A 15,031-nucleotide genomic window follows, 5' to 3' on the forward strand; every position below is an offset into this window, starting at 1 on the left:
GTTACCATGGCACCAAAGAACTTGTTGTTGCTTTTGCATGGACAGTTATGATTGGAGCAGTGGCTTTTCATTACAGATGTTGCTTTTTTCCTTTCTCATTTCAATGGTTTTTTTTTTAAAAAAGGAAGATGGCAGATGAAATCTTTCCTTAGCTAAGGCAAATCTACCTGGAGGTAATGTGGACTGAGCCCATGGGCTTCCTAGGGAAATGAGAGGAACCCCAGGTTTGAGAGTTATTTCTTATGCAGCCTCTCTCATGCTGTGGCTGAAATCTGTTGTGCTTTTACTGTATTCACAGTCACATAGGCGTAAGCATTGTTTGCAACATAAGTGACTGTAAAAGTCACTTGTTCACTTCTATTATGCCTTTCTTCCTTGGAGCTTAAAACTGCAACGACCCAGTGAGAGTGATTTTACCCAAGGCCAGTTAGCAAGCTTCACAGTGAAGATGCCAACCTGGTTTTTCCAGTTTCATGCAACATCCAGTCCCTTTGTTGCATTAGCTCTCTCTACAGTATTTCCAAACAGCCCAGGACCTTGTTCGAATGGTTTATAATAGCCTTTGCTAGGCCCTTTACAGAATTAAGCCCTCACTGGAGGGCTTGCAACAGATTTGTATTACTACTACTTTGATAGTGGTTTCCTACATTGAGTTTGAAAATGGAATGGTGTTAACTTAATGAAAAATCCCACATGCCTTTCCATCCCGCCCCTGCCCCCCAAAAAAGAGGTTTAGCAAAGTGTTAAAACTGCATTTTTACACAGTCTGTGATAGAGTTTCTTTTATTATATCTCAGTTGACTGGCTATCTGACTAGCAGTAACTTGTTTAGGCAAAAAGAGATTTTATTAATTGGGAATCTCTGATAAGACACACTAATTCTGGGGGTGAAATTTAACAGCTTATATTGAGAAGCTTATTTTTATTTTCGTATTTTATTTACGAAATTTATATACTGCTCTCCATCAAATGATCACAGCTGTGTGCTGTATAAAAACACAAAAATATATAACATAACAGACAAAACAACACCCTCCCCCAGTCTAAAAGGCCATAGATTAATTTGCCAAAGGCCTGTGAGAAGAGGAATGTTTTTGCCTGGTGGCTAAAGGTATATAGTGAAGGCGCCAGGTGAGTCTACCTGGGAAGAGCATTCCATGAATGGGAAGCCGCCACAGAAAAGGCCCATTCTCATGTTGACACTCTCTGGACGTCTTATGGAGGAATAAGGGCCTTGGATGATGATTTCAAAGTCTGGGTCAGTTCATATGGAGAGAGGTGGTTCTTAAGGTATTGCAGTCCTGAGCCATTTAAGGTTTTATAGATCAAAACCAGCACTTTGAATTGGGCCTGGAAACTAGTTGACAGCCAGTGCAGTTGGGCCAGGATTGGTGTTATATGCTCAAACCACCCTGCCCTTGTGTGCAGCCTTGCCACTGAATCCTGTACCAACTGAAATTTCCAAACCATCTTCGGAGGTTGCCCCATGTTTAATATGTATAACTCATTGCAATACTCTTACTTAACCTTCAGCCAAATTCACATCTTTATTAAGTGGCATGCCTTCATCCACAGCTTCACATCAATATTTTTGCCTTTTTTATTGAAGTTCTTATGATGGGTCAAAACAATTTTCGTTCTAATAGCAGCTTGATTGATAAAGTGTTACATTAAAAGGGTTCATAATTCACCACATTCAGTTGCAGTAAAAATGGTAAACTGCTTGTGAATGATGATGCATCTTAAAAAAACTATTTCATTAATTAACCAAGAGACAGGGGGTTTGCTAATGTTATACTCGAATGCTGGCCAACATATTGTATTCAAATTCAGAGTATGAGTGTTTTTATTTATTGCATATGCATGCATATTTGACATGTCACCTTGGTATTAAATATTGATTTAAATCTTCTTCTTTAGATGAAGCTTTAGAAGTTCTAAAAGCCGAGAAGAAAAAAATAGTAAGTGTATATATTTCTAAAGATGGCTTGGCAAAATCTTACCTGTAATATCTCGTCAAATAAACTGTATAAGTTAACCAGATTTGATTGGGCTGAATGGATGAAATCCAATTTTGTGTGAGTGCCTCCTCCCCCCTCACAATGAGATTTCCTTCAAATCTCCAGAGCAGATTTGTGGGGCATGGAGGCTGGAAGGGGTAGGATAAGAAGCGGTTGGGTTCTGCTCTGTGAACAGAAGTCAAGTGCACAGATACCCTGCCCCCCCCTGCTGGGTATGCAATAGTTGGGCTCAAAATTTGGCAGATAGCCACTTTCTGTTTTCCAGTGTTTTATCATGCAATTTTACAGATAACTGTTTTTAAAAGGTAAAATAATATGAACCTGGCTAGGATTGTATTGTGCAGGTCCTGAACTGAATACTAACAAAGCAGAAATGCTTTGTGTTCAAACAGAAGCTTTGCTTTTTGCTACACCACTTTTTTGGTGTAGAAAAGGAGAAAAATAACAATAGTGGAAGTAATTCACACACCCACACAAAGCTGTATGTAGAATTAGAGCTAAGAATACAAGCTAGCCAGCAACCCTAAGTCTTGGGTCCTCCCAAAAATGGATCCAGGTAAAGATTGTCACAGTGGCTTCAAGTAATGCAGCAATCACCTCTTTTATTATTCAGTCATATATGCAGTTTTAAAATCACTACATCCAATCAGCTATCCACCACTTGGAAAACTTTTAAGTATATAAATGGCAGTGGAAGGGCACCTATTCCTTATGACTTGAACTGTCCTGATGCAAAATATAATTGAACTTCAGCGTTAGAAATGCACCCTGAACTTTAGGTCAGGTACCAGCGAACCTGTAAATTTTAGTCAGATATTTTCGGTTGAACTGTTTGGTCATCTCAGTCATATCTCTAAGCCATATCCAACATTTTAACCCGTTAACAAATGTTGCTCTTTTAGTGTATACCAGGGTTAAGTTTTTGCCCTTCAAATGTTGTTTGGCTCCCAACAACATTAGCCTTAGCCATCATGGGCAACGATCTGGGATGATGGGAGTTGTAGACTAGCAACATCTGGAGGCTCCATGTTGGTGGCTCTTGCTTCAAACTATTAGAGGAAGCAAATTAGTTGGAGTCTGCAATTCATTCTGCTGGTGGTTTGCTTTAAGAGACTGGAGAGTAGGGTGTGGCCAAGCACTTCTCGCTCCCAGTCCATTAACCTTTGTAAGTCTTGGACACCGTTAATAAGTTGCTCCAATAGCAGAAGTTATTTTTTATGTATTTTCAGAGAATTTCCAGAGCACTTAATAATAGAAAAAAATCTAAACAGTGCATGGATACTTTGTATTTTTATTTGGTTGATCATGCACAGACTTATTAATTCTTACTAGTACCGGTACTTTAGTAGGAGGAATGCATGTAGGCTGTTGGATGTCAGAATTAATGTTTAATCAGGGACTTTAATATAAGTTTTAATCTTGATTTACTTAGGACTTAGACCCCGTCTTTCTGCAAATCTGATGCTGCTTAAAAATAATATGCCCCTAGGTAGATCAGGGCAGAAATCTGAAAAATGTATTAGTAAATGTGAGGTGGTGCTGTCAGCTTCAGGAAGGAATGCCTGGAGAACACATTTTTGCCCATCTGCTCACTTGTTAGAGCCAAATATGTACATATTTGTTAAGGGCACACCCCTTAATCTTAGAGGCTATAGTTTGTTAAGGATGCTGAATGTTAGGAGACCCTTATTTCCCTCAGAGAGCTACAGTTTTCAGAGTTGTTCAAAAGTCATTCATTTTTCCCAGGAAGTCTGGGCATTGTAGCTCTCCAATGGGAATAAGGGTCTCAACCACTCTCAGCACCCTTAACAAACTAGTTTCCAGGATTCTTTGGCAGAAGCCACGGCTGTTTAAATTGGTATGGTACCACTTTAAATGTTTAGCGTAGATGAGTCATTACTGCAATATCACAAAGGCAGAACTAGTAGAAAAGTTAAAAAGTATTTTACCTGTTCGTTTGTGTGAGTTGTGTGTTCTCTACTGAAGTTTTCCTATCTCGTTGTGTTCCGTAAATAAATAAATATCTTGTGTTTCAAGTCCTCTGGACTGGTGTAATAGTGCCTTCCCATGGGTGTTACTGTTTTGGAAATAATACTTAGCTTTGAGAAGTAGGTATATGCAAGGTTGGGAACACCCTGCACCCAGAGAGATTGGTTGGAGGAGTTCAAGGCCTTGCCAGAGATACACTTCTCCAGATGATGGCTCCCAAATGGGAGCAGGGTGGCTGAGTGCCACTGTTGGTGGATTCCAGTAGCTGTTGGAATACAACTCCCATCATTCCTTTCCATTGACTATGCTGGCTGGGGCTGATGGGCATCTGAGTCCTAAACAGCCAGGTTGGGCAAGGCTGTTGTAACAGAACCTTTCGTGGTGTGTCCCTGAGGAAGACCCTTGGCTCGCACCCCCGTTTAAATGGGACCTGGCCATGCCCCCCCCCCCAGCCAGCCGATTGGCCGGCTGCCAATGATGTGGCTGGGATCCTCCGGGCGACATGGGACAACGTCCCCCGGCCCCGGAGGAGAGTGAGCGGCTGCATGGCCGATCACAACCCCGCCCCACGGGTAAGTGGAGCGGACTTTTCATGGGAATACACAAAACCCTGCTGTGTAAACTTATTCAGGTGAGATGCCTCCATGGCACATGTCAATTTGATTGAGGGAATCTTAATGGAATGAGATGGGTAGGCAAATACAGGCTTTCCTTACAGTTGTAACTTCTGATTGTGTGGCCTTTAAAAGGGATTAGAAAAAAGCAGCTAGTTTAGTCTTCGATAAAGGGTTTTGAAAGGGCAAAAATGTTTTGTAGAAATGTTCTCTGTAACTTATAAGAATAAGAACCTATGTAAAAAGGTCAAGGGAAATACAGTTTGTGAGCCAATGAATTTTCTATGACCTTTCTTATGTAAGTTTAGCTTTCAAGTAGCACTTGCGTCTTCCACATGCTAGTTAGTTACTTGTGCCAAATATTTTCCTCTGCCAATAATTATTATACAACTTTTGCCCAAAGATTGTTGAGGGCAGCAGCAGGTGGTGTGCCATGAATGTCCATTGCTCATTTTGTGGGGAGGGAATTACCGGTATGTACACCTTTAGAATTATTTTACTGTGTTGCTCCCCCACAAATCCTTTCTTCGGTACTGTTCAAGCGAATTGTGACAGCCATCTGTTTGGCAACATATATGGTCAATGCAAGGGCACCGAGTACATTTATTTATTTAATAAAAATTTAAAACAACTAGTTTATTGAAAACAACAACTCTCAAGCACTTTACAAGTACATGATCAGATGTGGATTTTTAAATGTGTGCATTTCGGGAAATAAAAAAATCTACTTAAAGAAGCAATTTAAGATAAATAAGTGCTGAAAAAGGAAAGTGAGTAACTCCCTCCTTCAGCTTTATGTACTTTTAAAGGGTGAAGAAGGTAACCATTCTCACCACCTCATGACTAGGGGGGGGGGTGTCACTGAGTAGGTAGGCTTCGTGGCTGCCAGGGGAAGACTTCAGATGCTGCTGCATTGGCAGCTGTTACTGTAATGGTCTCTGGATTTATGTAAGTTGTGTATCATTTAGATAGTGGCTTCATTCTCTGCTCTACTGGCATGACAAAGAAATAGAAGCCCATTCGGGCAATGCACTTCTACACCGGTCCTAAAAGATCTATCTTGGCTCCCAGTACATTTCCAAGCACAATTGAAAGTTTTGGTACTGACTTTCAAAGCCCTAAACGGCTTCAGCCCTGTGTACCTAATGGAGCGTCTCCACTCCCATTGTTCAGCTCAGACACTGAAATCCTGCCCCGAGGGCCTTCTGGCAGTTCCCTCCCTGCCACTCCCTGCGAGAAGTGAAGCTACAGGGAACCAGACAGAGGCCTTCTCGGTAGTGGCACCCGCCCTGTGGAACGCTCTTCTATCAGATGTCAGAGATAAACAATTATACTACTTTCTGAAGGGAGCCGTGTATTGGGAAGTTTTTAATTTCTGATGTTTTCCTGTATATGCTGTAGGAAGCAACTCGGAGTGGCTGGGGCAACCCAGTCAAATGGGTGGGGTATAAGTAATTTATTACTATTGTTACTATTATTAATAATAATATTAGTAATTAGCATGCAGAGGAAGGGCTGCAGCTCAATGGCAGAGCATCTGCTTTACATTCAGGAGGTCCCAGGTTCAATCCCCAATGTTTTCAGCTGGGACTGGGGAAGCTGCCCTCTCTCTAAACTTTGGAGAGTCACTGCCAGTCATTGCAGACACTGCAGAGCTACCAGGTAGATGGACCATTTTTCCGACAGTGTATCAGGCAGCTTCCTATGTTACTATCCTGGAGCAGTGATGCCAGCTACAGTGTTGATGCTGCTGTTTGGGGCAAGCGTTGGAGGTGGCGGTGGAGGCAGAGGAAAATATCCTTCTCCCGTCCCCGATTGCTCTACTTGGCAAGGCAGTTTAGCTTCCGAGTGGAATGTGCTTGGTAATGTGAGAGGACACCACTACGCTAGGAGTGATCGCCAAAGAAGAAGAAGACGACTCCTGTAGCTGCTGTTGCCATCAGTACAGTTGTAGGGATTGGAACAGATCCTTTATTTCTCTTAATTCCTTTGGCAGTGGAGATGCTGCTTTCAGTTTAGGGCAATGTGAGATGTATTTTTGCTTGGGAGACAATGATTTAGGCTTTCCCTTTTGCTTGTTTGGGCAGTTAGAAAATGGATTACAAGTTTGACTCTAGGTTTGGGAGTTTTGAAAGGTAGTTGGAGGAGAGAGAAGCACAGGTGTGGTAGAGATGTAAATATCAGGGTTGGGGAGGTGAGGAGAAAGTGCTGAAGAATTAACTGAGTTGGGAGGTGGATGTGGGGCAAGGGGAGGAATAAATAGGGAGGGCACAAGAGCCAAACCATAGGAAATCTGCTTCTTAATCTGCTGACTGGCTCACCAGTCCAGAATAATGTGATTCTAGATGCATGTTCAAAAATGCTACTCATTTGTTTTCCTAAGTAGTTAAATATTGCTGCCTAGAATATTTGAAACTTCTTTTAAGCAGATAACTTACCATCAGGTAGATCGTCCTTGAAGGCCTCTTTAGATTATCTTGTGTGTTGCTCTAAGACGCTACTTTAAATGAATTCAGATCTCCTTGAGCTGCACCCAAGGATGCTAAAGAAGCTTGCAAATGTAATCTCGGAGCCTCTGTCTGTAATCTGGAGAATTATTGGAGAATAGATGAGGTCCCTGCGGACAACATTTGCTCCGTGATTCTATGAGAGCAAGGCAGTGGAGACTGGTCCGTTAGGGCAAATGGGGCTCTGTACCACCAACAAGTTTGTCCTTAGCCAACCCCCAACCTACCTGCCTTCAAGTTTACAACCAGTCTGGGGTGGGTGGGGCACTGCCTGCCAGTTTCTGACACCTTAGCCTCAACTTTAGCCATGTAAAACTCAGCAGGCAGAAGGATGGCGACAGAATTATAACCAGTTGGCACCACCTGCCATTTTCTCTGGCACCCCTACTGCTGGCCTCTATGCATGGGCACTGCCCTACACTGCGCAAGGGAAAAGGTAGATCCTTTTTAGCTTAAGCTTCTCGGGGGTTGTACTTGCCTGGAAAGCGTAGACTAGGGTGTTGGGCTTATTGTGGCAGCTGTTAATGTTCTAAGTGTTCCTGTTTTTTTTATTGCTTTTGGCAGTTATTTACACAAATTAGATGTACACCCTGAATAGTTACAATGGAGTAATGGTGAAAGCACCCTTAACTCTTCTAGAGGGTTAATGTTGTTTTAGTATTTCTCATTTTCTGTCCAGGTTTCTAGCTCCTAAGTGTGTGTAGCACAGGGCTGGTAAGAGCACTTTTTAAACCTGGGTCGCTTATCTTTTTTTGACCGTTGGTGTTGTGACTTTGCTTTTGTATTATTTTGCTTGCTAATAGATTGATGCCATCTTACTGTACTTTTGTTTCAATACTCTTGTTACCACTTGGGGTGGGTGGGGGCTTTGGGCTGAAGAGTGGTACATAAATTGTAGTAAATAATCATAACCTTTTTTTTAAATTTATAATTTGGTCACAACTAATAGGTCATGATTTCTTTAATGTTCTTAACACCTGAAAGTAGAGTACAAGTTGCTTATCCTAGCTTGATATGGACTCTCAAGACACGCTAAGGACTAGAAGGGCTTTAACCATTTTTAAAATTTTGCTTCAGAATTCTCTTTGGGGAGTTCTGGTGTCCCTTGTAGTTTTTGATAGTCCTTAATGGATAATGTGGACAATTTTTATTTCTTTCTCTTTAAAGGGTTCTTAGCATTGAGTATTAGCTGTCAGATAAATACTTCATTTCTTTGAAAGTCAATTTTATTTATTATCTACTGTTTGTATGTGTATGAGGATATCTTGTGGTGGTATATCATTCCCCTTATGGTGCAGGTGAGCAACTAAAAGTTTCACCTATCCTACATCACAGAGGAACAGTTTGATCGTTCTTGCTCTGTTTAGAGTGAGTCCTGTTTAGCAACGAACGAGGGAAATTTAAAACATGCATCTCTTGGCCTTAAAAATGCCAGCTATTTATTAAACAAACTGTGTGTGAGAGAGAGACAGACAGAGCCAGAGAGAAGCTACTGTATTAATAGAAGGGTGGGGGAGATTTCTAGCATTGAGAAGAAGAACTTGGAGAGAAATAAATCAAAATGTACTGTGAAATGTTTTATATTCCTTGTACATGTTAGTCATCTGTCATAACTTTAGAACACAAATATTCATAGTTAAACTTCTTCTGATGCTGGCTATTAACCGCTAAAATGATATTTTACTAGTGATTACTTTTTTAATTAAGCCCATGTATTAGCTATAAAGCCACTTGAGTGCATTGTAAATAAAATGCAGTAATAATGAAGTGCTTTAATTACAATCCCTAAAGTATGCATAGTACTCGGTAAATTTTTTATTTAAATTCTTAGCATGTTCTATTTTTTTCCTGAAAGGCAGTTTGAATCTAGCCATAAAGGCTGTTTCTTTAGCCTTTAAAGCCATTTGAGCAAATTCCATGGCTGCTCTCCCAGTTAGTGAGTTTTCATGGCATTTGCAGCAAGCTAATTGCTTCTGCTAATAAATAATCTAAAATCAATGCTGACAGCAGTTAATTGGCACAGAGACTTTATTCTGTAAAGCACTTGGCTAACGACCTTCTTTAAATTAATAGCATTAAGTGCTATGAGGAAATAAATCTGAGGAATTGCCTGTCATTTGCTTGTCATGTCTAATAACTTCCAATAATGATGGCTGATAGATTTTTGCACATTCCATTATTGAAGTTGGTGCATGTAATTATTCTCCTCATTATATGTAAACAATTAGCAATATTTGGCGTTTCCTTGCAATAAAGCTGTTGAGCACAAGTAGTGCATTAGAGGTTAGAAAAGATTTTTAAAGCTAGATTTCATTTCCATTGAACACAGTGAAGTGATGTGTGTGTGGATTTCTTTATCTTATGCCATTAAAGAAAAGCATTGCCCTCCCCCAATAATCTTTGGAATTTAAATTCTAAAGTGGCCTATCTTGACCAGTAAAACATTTTTTTAAATTTATTTTTAGCTTGAAGAAGTAATGGAAAAAGAAACTTACAAGGCTGCTAAACTAATCCTTGAAAGGTTTGATCCCGAAGCCAAGAAGGCAAAGGTAGGATCTGATCTCTATACTAATTTACTACAAAGTGCACCACAGAGCAAAACACTTTGTAATATTATTATAATTGACAGGATGTTGAACCGCCATCTGCTGGAGCATCTGCAGTTCCAAGACCCGGCCAAGGTAATAGCTCTATAAAAACTGCTGCTTTTCGTGAAGAAAACTGTATTTGCACCATTTAATTTTCATTCCAAGAGGCTTGGAATATTTCAGAACACAGGCCCACCACAAATGAAATATCTGTTCCTAAACAGGAATTTAATTTGGGGAAGAGAGGATGGTGCTATCTGATTTCTTTAGAAGTTTATTTAGTAGTAGGCCAACTTCTTGAGCTGATTAGGGCAACGTTGTCCCCTCGGCCAGCTCACCGGGATCAGCAGTCATTTGCGGTGAGAGAAGGAAGCATGCAGGAAGCGGGCAGGAGGTTGATTCTCTTTCATTAGTAGATGAGGAGGGTCCATGGAGATGGTGGGCAGAAATACCCAGAGGTCTTCACATCTGCTTGGGCCTCAGAATGAAGAGCGGGGTGAGTTCAGTGTCTCCTAGCTTGACCTAGTGGCATGTGGGGGCAGCAGGCCTAGTCCATCTTAAGACATCAGTATCACACCAATGAACTGTGACCAGCAATGCCCTTCAGAGGACAGGAATACCCATGCATTTGTGGTGGTGGTGACCACTAACAGGATATGGCTTTGCTGTATGTTTTCATATATTGGTTCCAAAACACAATTACGGTTCTGGATATATATTTTTTTCCTGGTCAGAATGGTTTGATTGCTTGCAGCAGCAGCACACTTGATCTTCCAAGTCCTTTTGTATCTTTCTTTACCGCAATTAGTCTTTCTGGTTTGGTTTTTGTTCCCATTTCGTGAGGATAGGGCCGACTCGGCGAGACGGGAGGCAAAGTAGAAATGAAATAGATACTTTTTTTTTTAGAGTTGGAAAAGTTGCTTTTTATACCGTATCTGAAGATTTTGTTGGCTTCATCAACACGTGTGAGAGGTTGCACGTATTTCATTTGAGGGATGGACTATGTGACAGTTTGCAACTGCTTCATATCTATCTTTAACTTTACGCTATGCCATGCACGAGGACTTGCTAGAAGACAGTGAAATTGATTTTACTGCAAAAGGAATTGTATTCTCCCCACCATCACTGGACCAGAAACACAAAGATGTGAGAAACCTGGATTCTCATACAAAATGTATCCCGCAGGCGTTGGAAGACACACTCTTGAGGCACTTGGGATTACAAGTCAGGGAAAGTATGTGCAAAAAGAAGATAGATAAAAATACATATAGTAGTAACATGTATACTGAAAAGGCCCAAAGTATTCACAATTGCAAAGGGCTTTAATGCTGATGGTCGCTGAGTTGTAGAACTGAAATGAAATGAGCCACTAGATCTAGATATAACAGAAGATATGGGGGGTGGGGGTGGAAGTGGGTCAGGGATGGGGAAAATAATGTTGCCTTAGTATTAATATTTTTTTTCAGCTGAGTGCATGATTCTTTAGTGAAAGAAAGCGGCTGAGGCTGTTGAGTTGTATTTTAAGTTGTGAAGATCTTCAGGAAAAGAAAGCTCTTAGTTTTGGGCTGTCAAGATTGTCCTACTACGTGTTGTTACCGCTTGACCATGCTGCATGGATAATACTGTTAAAGAGGCCCCTAAAGGAAGTAGATAAAGAGCAGTTTCTCAGGTGTTTAGGGCTGAGCTACCTGTTTGAATTAGGATATAAAAATCACACAGATCCTATGAGCACTAGTGTTGCGTACCATTCATTGGCAGCTGTCGTAATCTGCAACCAGTGATGCTTTCTTCAGCTAGGACCTTGCAGGTTATGAGAACCTGAATGAAAACCCTGCATCTGAAATGGAGAGAGTGAATTACAGCTTTTTCAGCAGAAAGGTTCTAGATACAGTGGTGTACACTGAAGCCTGCAAATATAAATGAGTGGGTAGTCAATAAGAAGTGTGCATGCAATCTTGAGGTTGGAGCCTGCCAAGCAATCATTATCTTAGTGTTGTCCTGAATATTTTTCAAGTGGGTTGGTCATTCATGTCTGTTCCCCAGTCACGACCAGCAAAAACTACAGGATCAAGGTCAGATCAGAGCGGCACCATCAGCATATTGATAGCATCTTAAGGCCTACTTCAGTACTCATTACCTATGGCAATTTCCCCCAGAGTCAAAGGCAGTTCTGTGTATGTGAGAAGGATTTAACAAGACTCACAATTCCCTTTGGGCTTGAACTACTCTTATGACACACAACTCATTCCTAACTAGGTGTCTGTTCTTTTTGCACACCTATTCAACTCTTTCCAACGGAAGCCTAGCCATGAACCAGTGAAAGTGGTGCATTCAAACACCCACCCCATTGCATATTTTCCTATTGGAAAATGCAAATCTTTAGTAAATTGTAATGTAGTATAAAGGAACAAAATGGTGTGGGACTTGTGCAAAATAACTGTGGTTCTTAATAGCATGAGAATGACTGAATGGTGTGATAATGCTTGAAAAATTAATAAGTGGCCTCAAGGTCATTTTGTTTACGTTCTAATATAATTTAATTTGTTTACATTCTAATCTAGATTAACTGGTCCTTTATGCTAGTTAGAGAATGCTGAGAGACACAATTAAACTGTTTTATTAATGCCATTCAAGAGAGAGCCACTTCTGAGGGAGTTTAAAAACCAGATGGTAGGCTCAAATTACAAGAAAGGGGTCTATCTGAGAACTCAGATCTACGTATTGTTGCACTTCAGCTGGTTTGTGTGCGGGTGGTTGGGTGGGGGGTAGCCTTTACAAATGCTTCCCTTACCTTGGTTAACTTACAATGTTGCCAGGTCTTGAGTCATTTTGGTGCAATAAGTGTTAACGTGTGGCTCTTCTGTCAGAACTTCGTCATCGGACCCCAGTGCGAGGCAACGTGTCTCCCCCGACCCCTGTTTCACCAAAACAGGGATCTCCAAAAGGACCAAGCCCAGCGCCTCCAACTCCTGGCTTGCAGAGAGAGATTTCGGCACCGGGCGGACCTCCTGAGAGATCTGTTACATCACCCTTGCAGCCAAACGTGCTACCAAGACATCCCGGGTCCCGTGCCACTCCAGTGCCTGGAATGGGTAAACAGAGCACTTAATGTTGTTTACAGTTTATATTATTTCCTCTGGTTACCAATAAAACAGGCCATTTTCAGACAGTATGGAAATGGCATTTTGTTTGGAAGTAGAGGAGCCGTTATCTGATTAAGCAGGAGTTCCATATTCAATTAGCCATAACTCTTTACAGCTGGCACCTTATGATACTGAAACCTATTGCCTGAGCTCATTTAACTGTTATGGCTTCTTTGTTTAAATGGTAATAAAACTTTGCAGTATTCTGTAGTCAACAATATAGCATACCTTTTTATGTTCTTGGTTTAGTCAAGCCTCCAGACTTAGATAAATCAGGTATATAAGAAAACACTTTTAGAATTCATTCATGCTTCTTACAAAGCCCTGGACATATTTTTTAACTTTCATTGTGACATTTATTCAAATGCTTATTCTAAGCCCTCCCCCAAAAAGTTCACGCTGCAAAGATTAAAACATAAAATATTTAATAACTAAAGAGGTTTCGTATTAGATAGCATAGCTTTCTGAAGTAGGAAGCTGATGAACGAGGGATGGGGGGAGCGTTAACATCAGTTACCTTGTTGAAACATTTTACTTCTAATTTGTATCTGCTGAAACAACTAGCTAAACTCAGAAGCACTTTAAACCCTTTTCATTGCTGGATTGATTTTCTGTTTTACAGATGTACTTTTCAGTGCAGTTGTGTATGGGGTGGTAAAAGTCTGTAGTGAGCGAACTCTTAATGAATTTTTTTTTCACGTGTGCCCAGTGTGCCATTTTGTGCCTCCTGCCCACTTTCCTTTGCCTCCAAATCTCCTAGGGTTGAAATTATAGATAGGAGGGTCAGATTCTTGAGAGAAGGTCGGAGCTGCCTTTTTTTACTCAGCTTGTGTCTTAATTTCCTGCTTTTCCTTGCATTAAAATGATTACCTATTTGGAGTTCCCTCTGCAACCGCAAACCCTGGTGTTGTGTTAGGGATGGAGAGAACAAGGCACTTATGACCTTGCAGCAGCCTGATCAATCCTGACCATTGTCATGCTGGCTTAGGCTGAGTTGGAGTCTTGGGTTCCAAGGGAGGAGCAGGCTACTAGATACAGTTGTACCTTGGTTTTTGAACAGCTTAGTTCTCAAACGTATTGGATCCCGAGCACCGCAAACCCAGAAGTGAGTGTTCCGGTTTGCAAATTATTTTTGGAAGCCAAACATCCAACACGGCTTCCGATTGAGTGCAGGAAGCTCCTGCAGCCAATCAGAAGCTGCTTCTTGGTTTTCAAGCATTATCGAAAGTCAAACGGACTTCCGGAACGGATTCCGTTCAAAAAGCTAGGTACGACTGTGATGCATGAGAGGGCCTTAACTTCATCCTGAATGACCATGTGCATTTTAGGGTGCTCAGCGTAGCAGTTTCATGTAGGACTCTCAGGCAACAGGATGGCTGATACGTTTCTGTGTAGAATCTCTTCACACCTGTCTCCCAAAGTTCAGAAAGGTGTGGATTATAACTACAGTTTTGTATTAAAATTTTGATCCTGCAGTGTAGGTGTTTACCAGTCTCAGGCAAATATGAAGGCTATATAGCTTTTGGGAGGGGGAAAATAGTACTGCACATTTTGAGGCAAGGGCTAGATGTTTGGTTCATTATTCACTTTTAAAACCATAATTAATGGTGGTTACTTATTTTAATTAAGAGTTCTTGGCAAATGTGGCAATTTTTAACCATAACATGTTAATTAAGAAACTAGCGCTCTGTGTTAATTCAGTTCTGTAGCATACTGTTAAAAGTCATGACAAACTTGGAGGTTTATTGTTGGTGCAGGAATTTCAGTGTGCCTCCGTGTAGTCTTTCAAGTGCAACTTACTTAGAAGTTCCAAGCAACATGATAGAATATAAAAGTCAAGTTTCTTGCTATGCAGATTTCTTCCTGTCTTGTGAGAAACATCAGCCGAAGTGCATATGACTGCACTTAATTATCTTTAAACTGGAAAAGATAATTCATTTTTTCATTACATTATACTTTGTGGAAGAGAATCAATTTAACATGTATTACCACAGAGCTTCCATATGTCTAAAAATTAATAACCAGCAGGTAGTTGAGAGTTTGCCAAGCTTTGCAGAAATGGCCAGTCTGCCCACAATGATTGCTTTTGATGTTCATATTAATTACTCTTGTCCATATCAGCATGAGGAATAAGATGCGTGGTTTGAGAATTGTTAGTGTGCCAAGTAA

At 40.8% G+C, this 15,031-nt stretch overlaps 1 protein-coding gene across 4 annotated transcripts in view; it reads left to right on the plus strand.

Moving 5' to 3' along the window:
* The window catches only part of LNPK (lunapark, ER junction formation factor), a 40,977-nt gene that overhangs the window by 16,604 nt on the left and 9,342 nt on the right, over positions 1 to 15,031 (plus strand). For all 4 annotated transcript variants that reach the window (XM_033167691.1, XM_033167706.1, XM_033167699.1 and 1 more), the window contains exons 6-9: positions 1,921 to 1,961; positions 9,597 to 9,680; positions 9,761 to 9,812; positions 12,587 to 12,811. In XM_033167691.1, the coding sequence (XP_033023582.1) occupies positions 1,921 to 1,961; positions 9,597 to 9,680; positions 9,761 to 9,812; positions 12,587 to 12,811 (402 nt within the window). The remainder of the gene's footprint in view (positions 1 to 1,920; positions 1,962 to 9,596; positions 9,681 to 9,760; positions 9,813 to 12,586; positions 12,812 to 15,031) is intronic.

This window comes from Lacerta agilis, chromosome 1, assembly GCF_009819535.1.
Source record: "Lacerta agilis isolate rLacAgi1 chromosome 1, rLacAgi1.pri, whole genome shotgun sequence".
Classification (NCBI taxonomy): domain Eukaryota; kingdom Metazoa; phylum Chordata; class Lepidosauria; order Squamata; family Lacertidae; genus Lacerta; species Lacerta agilis.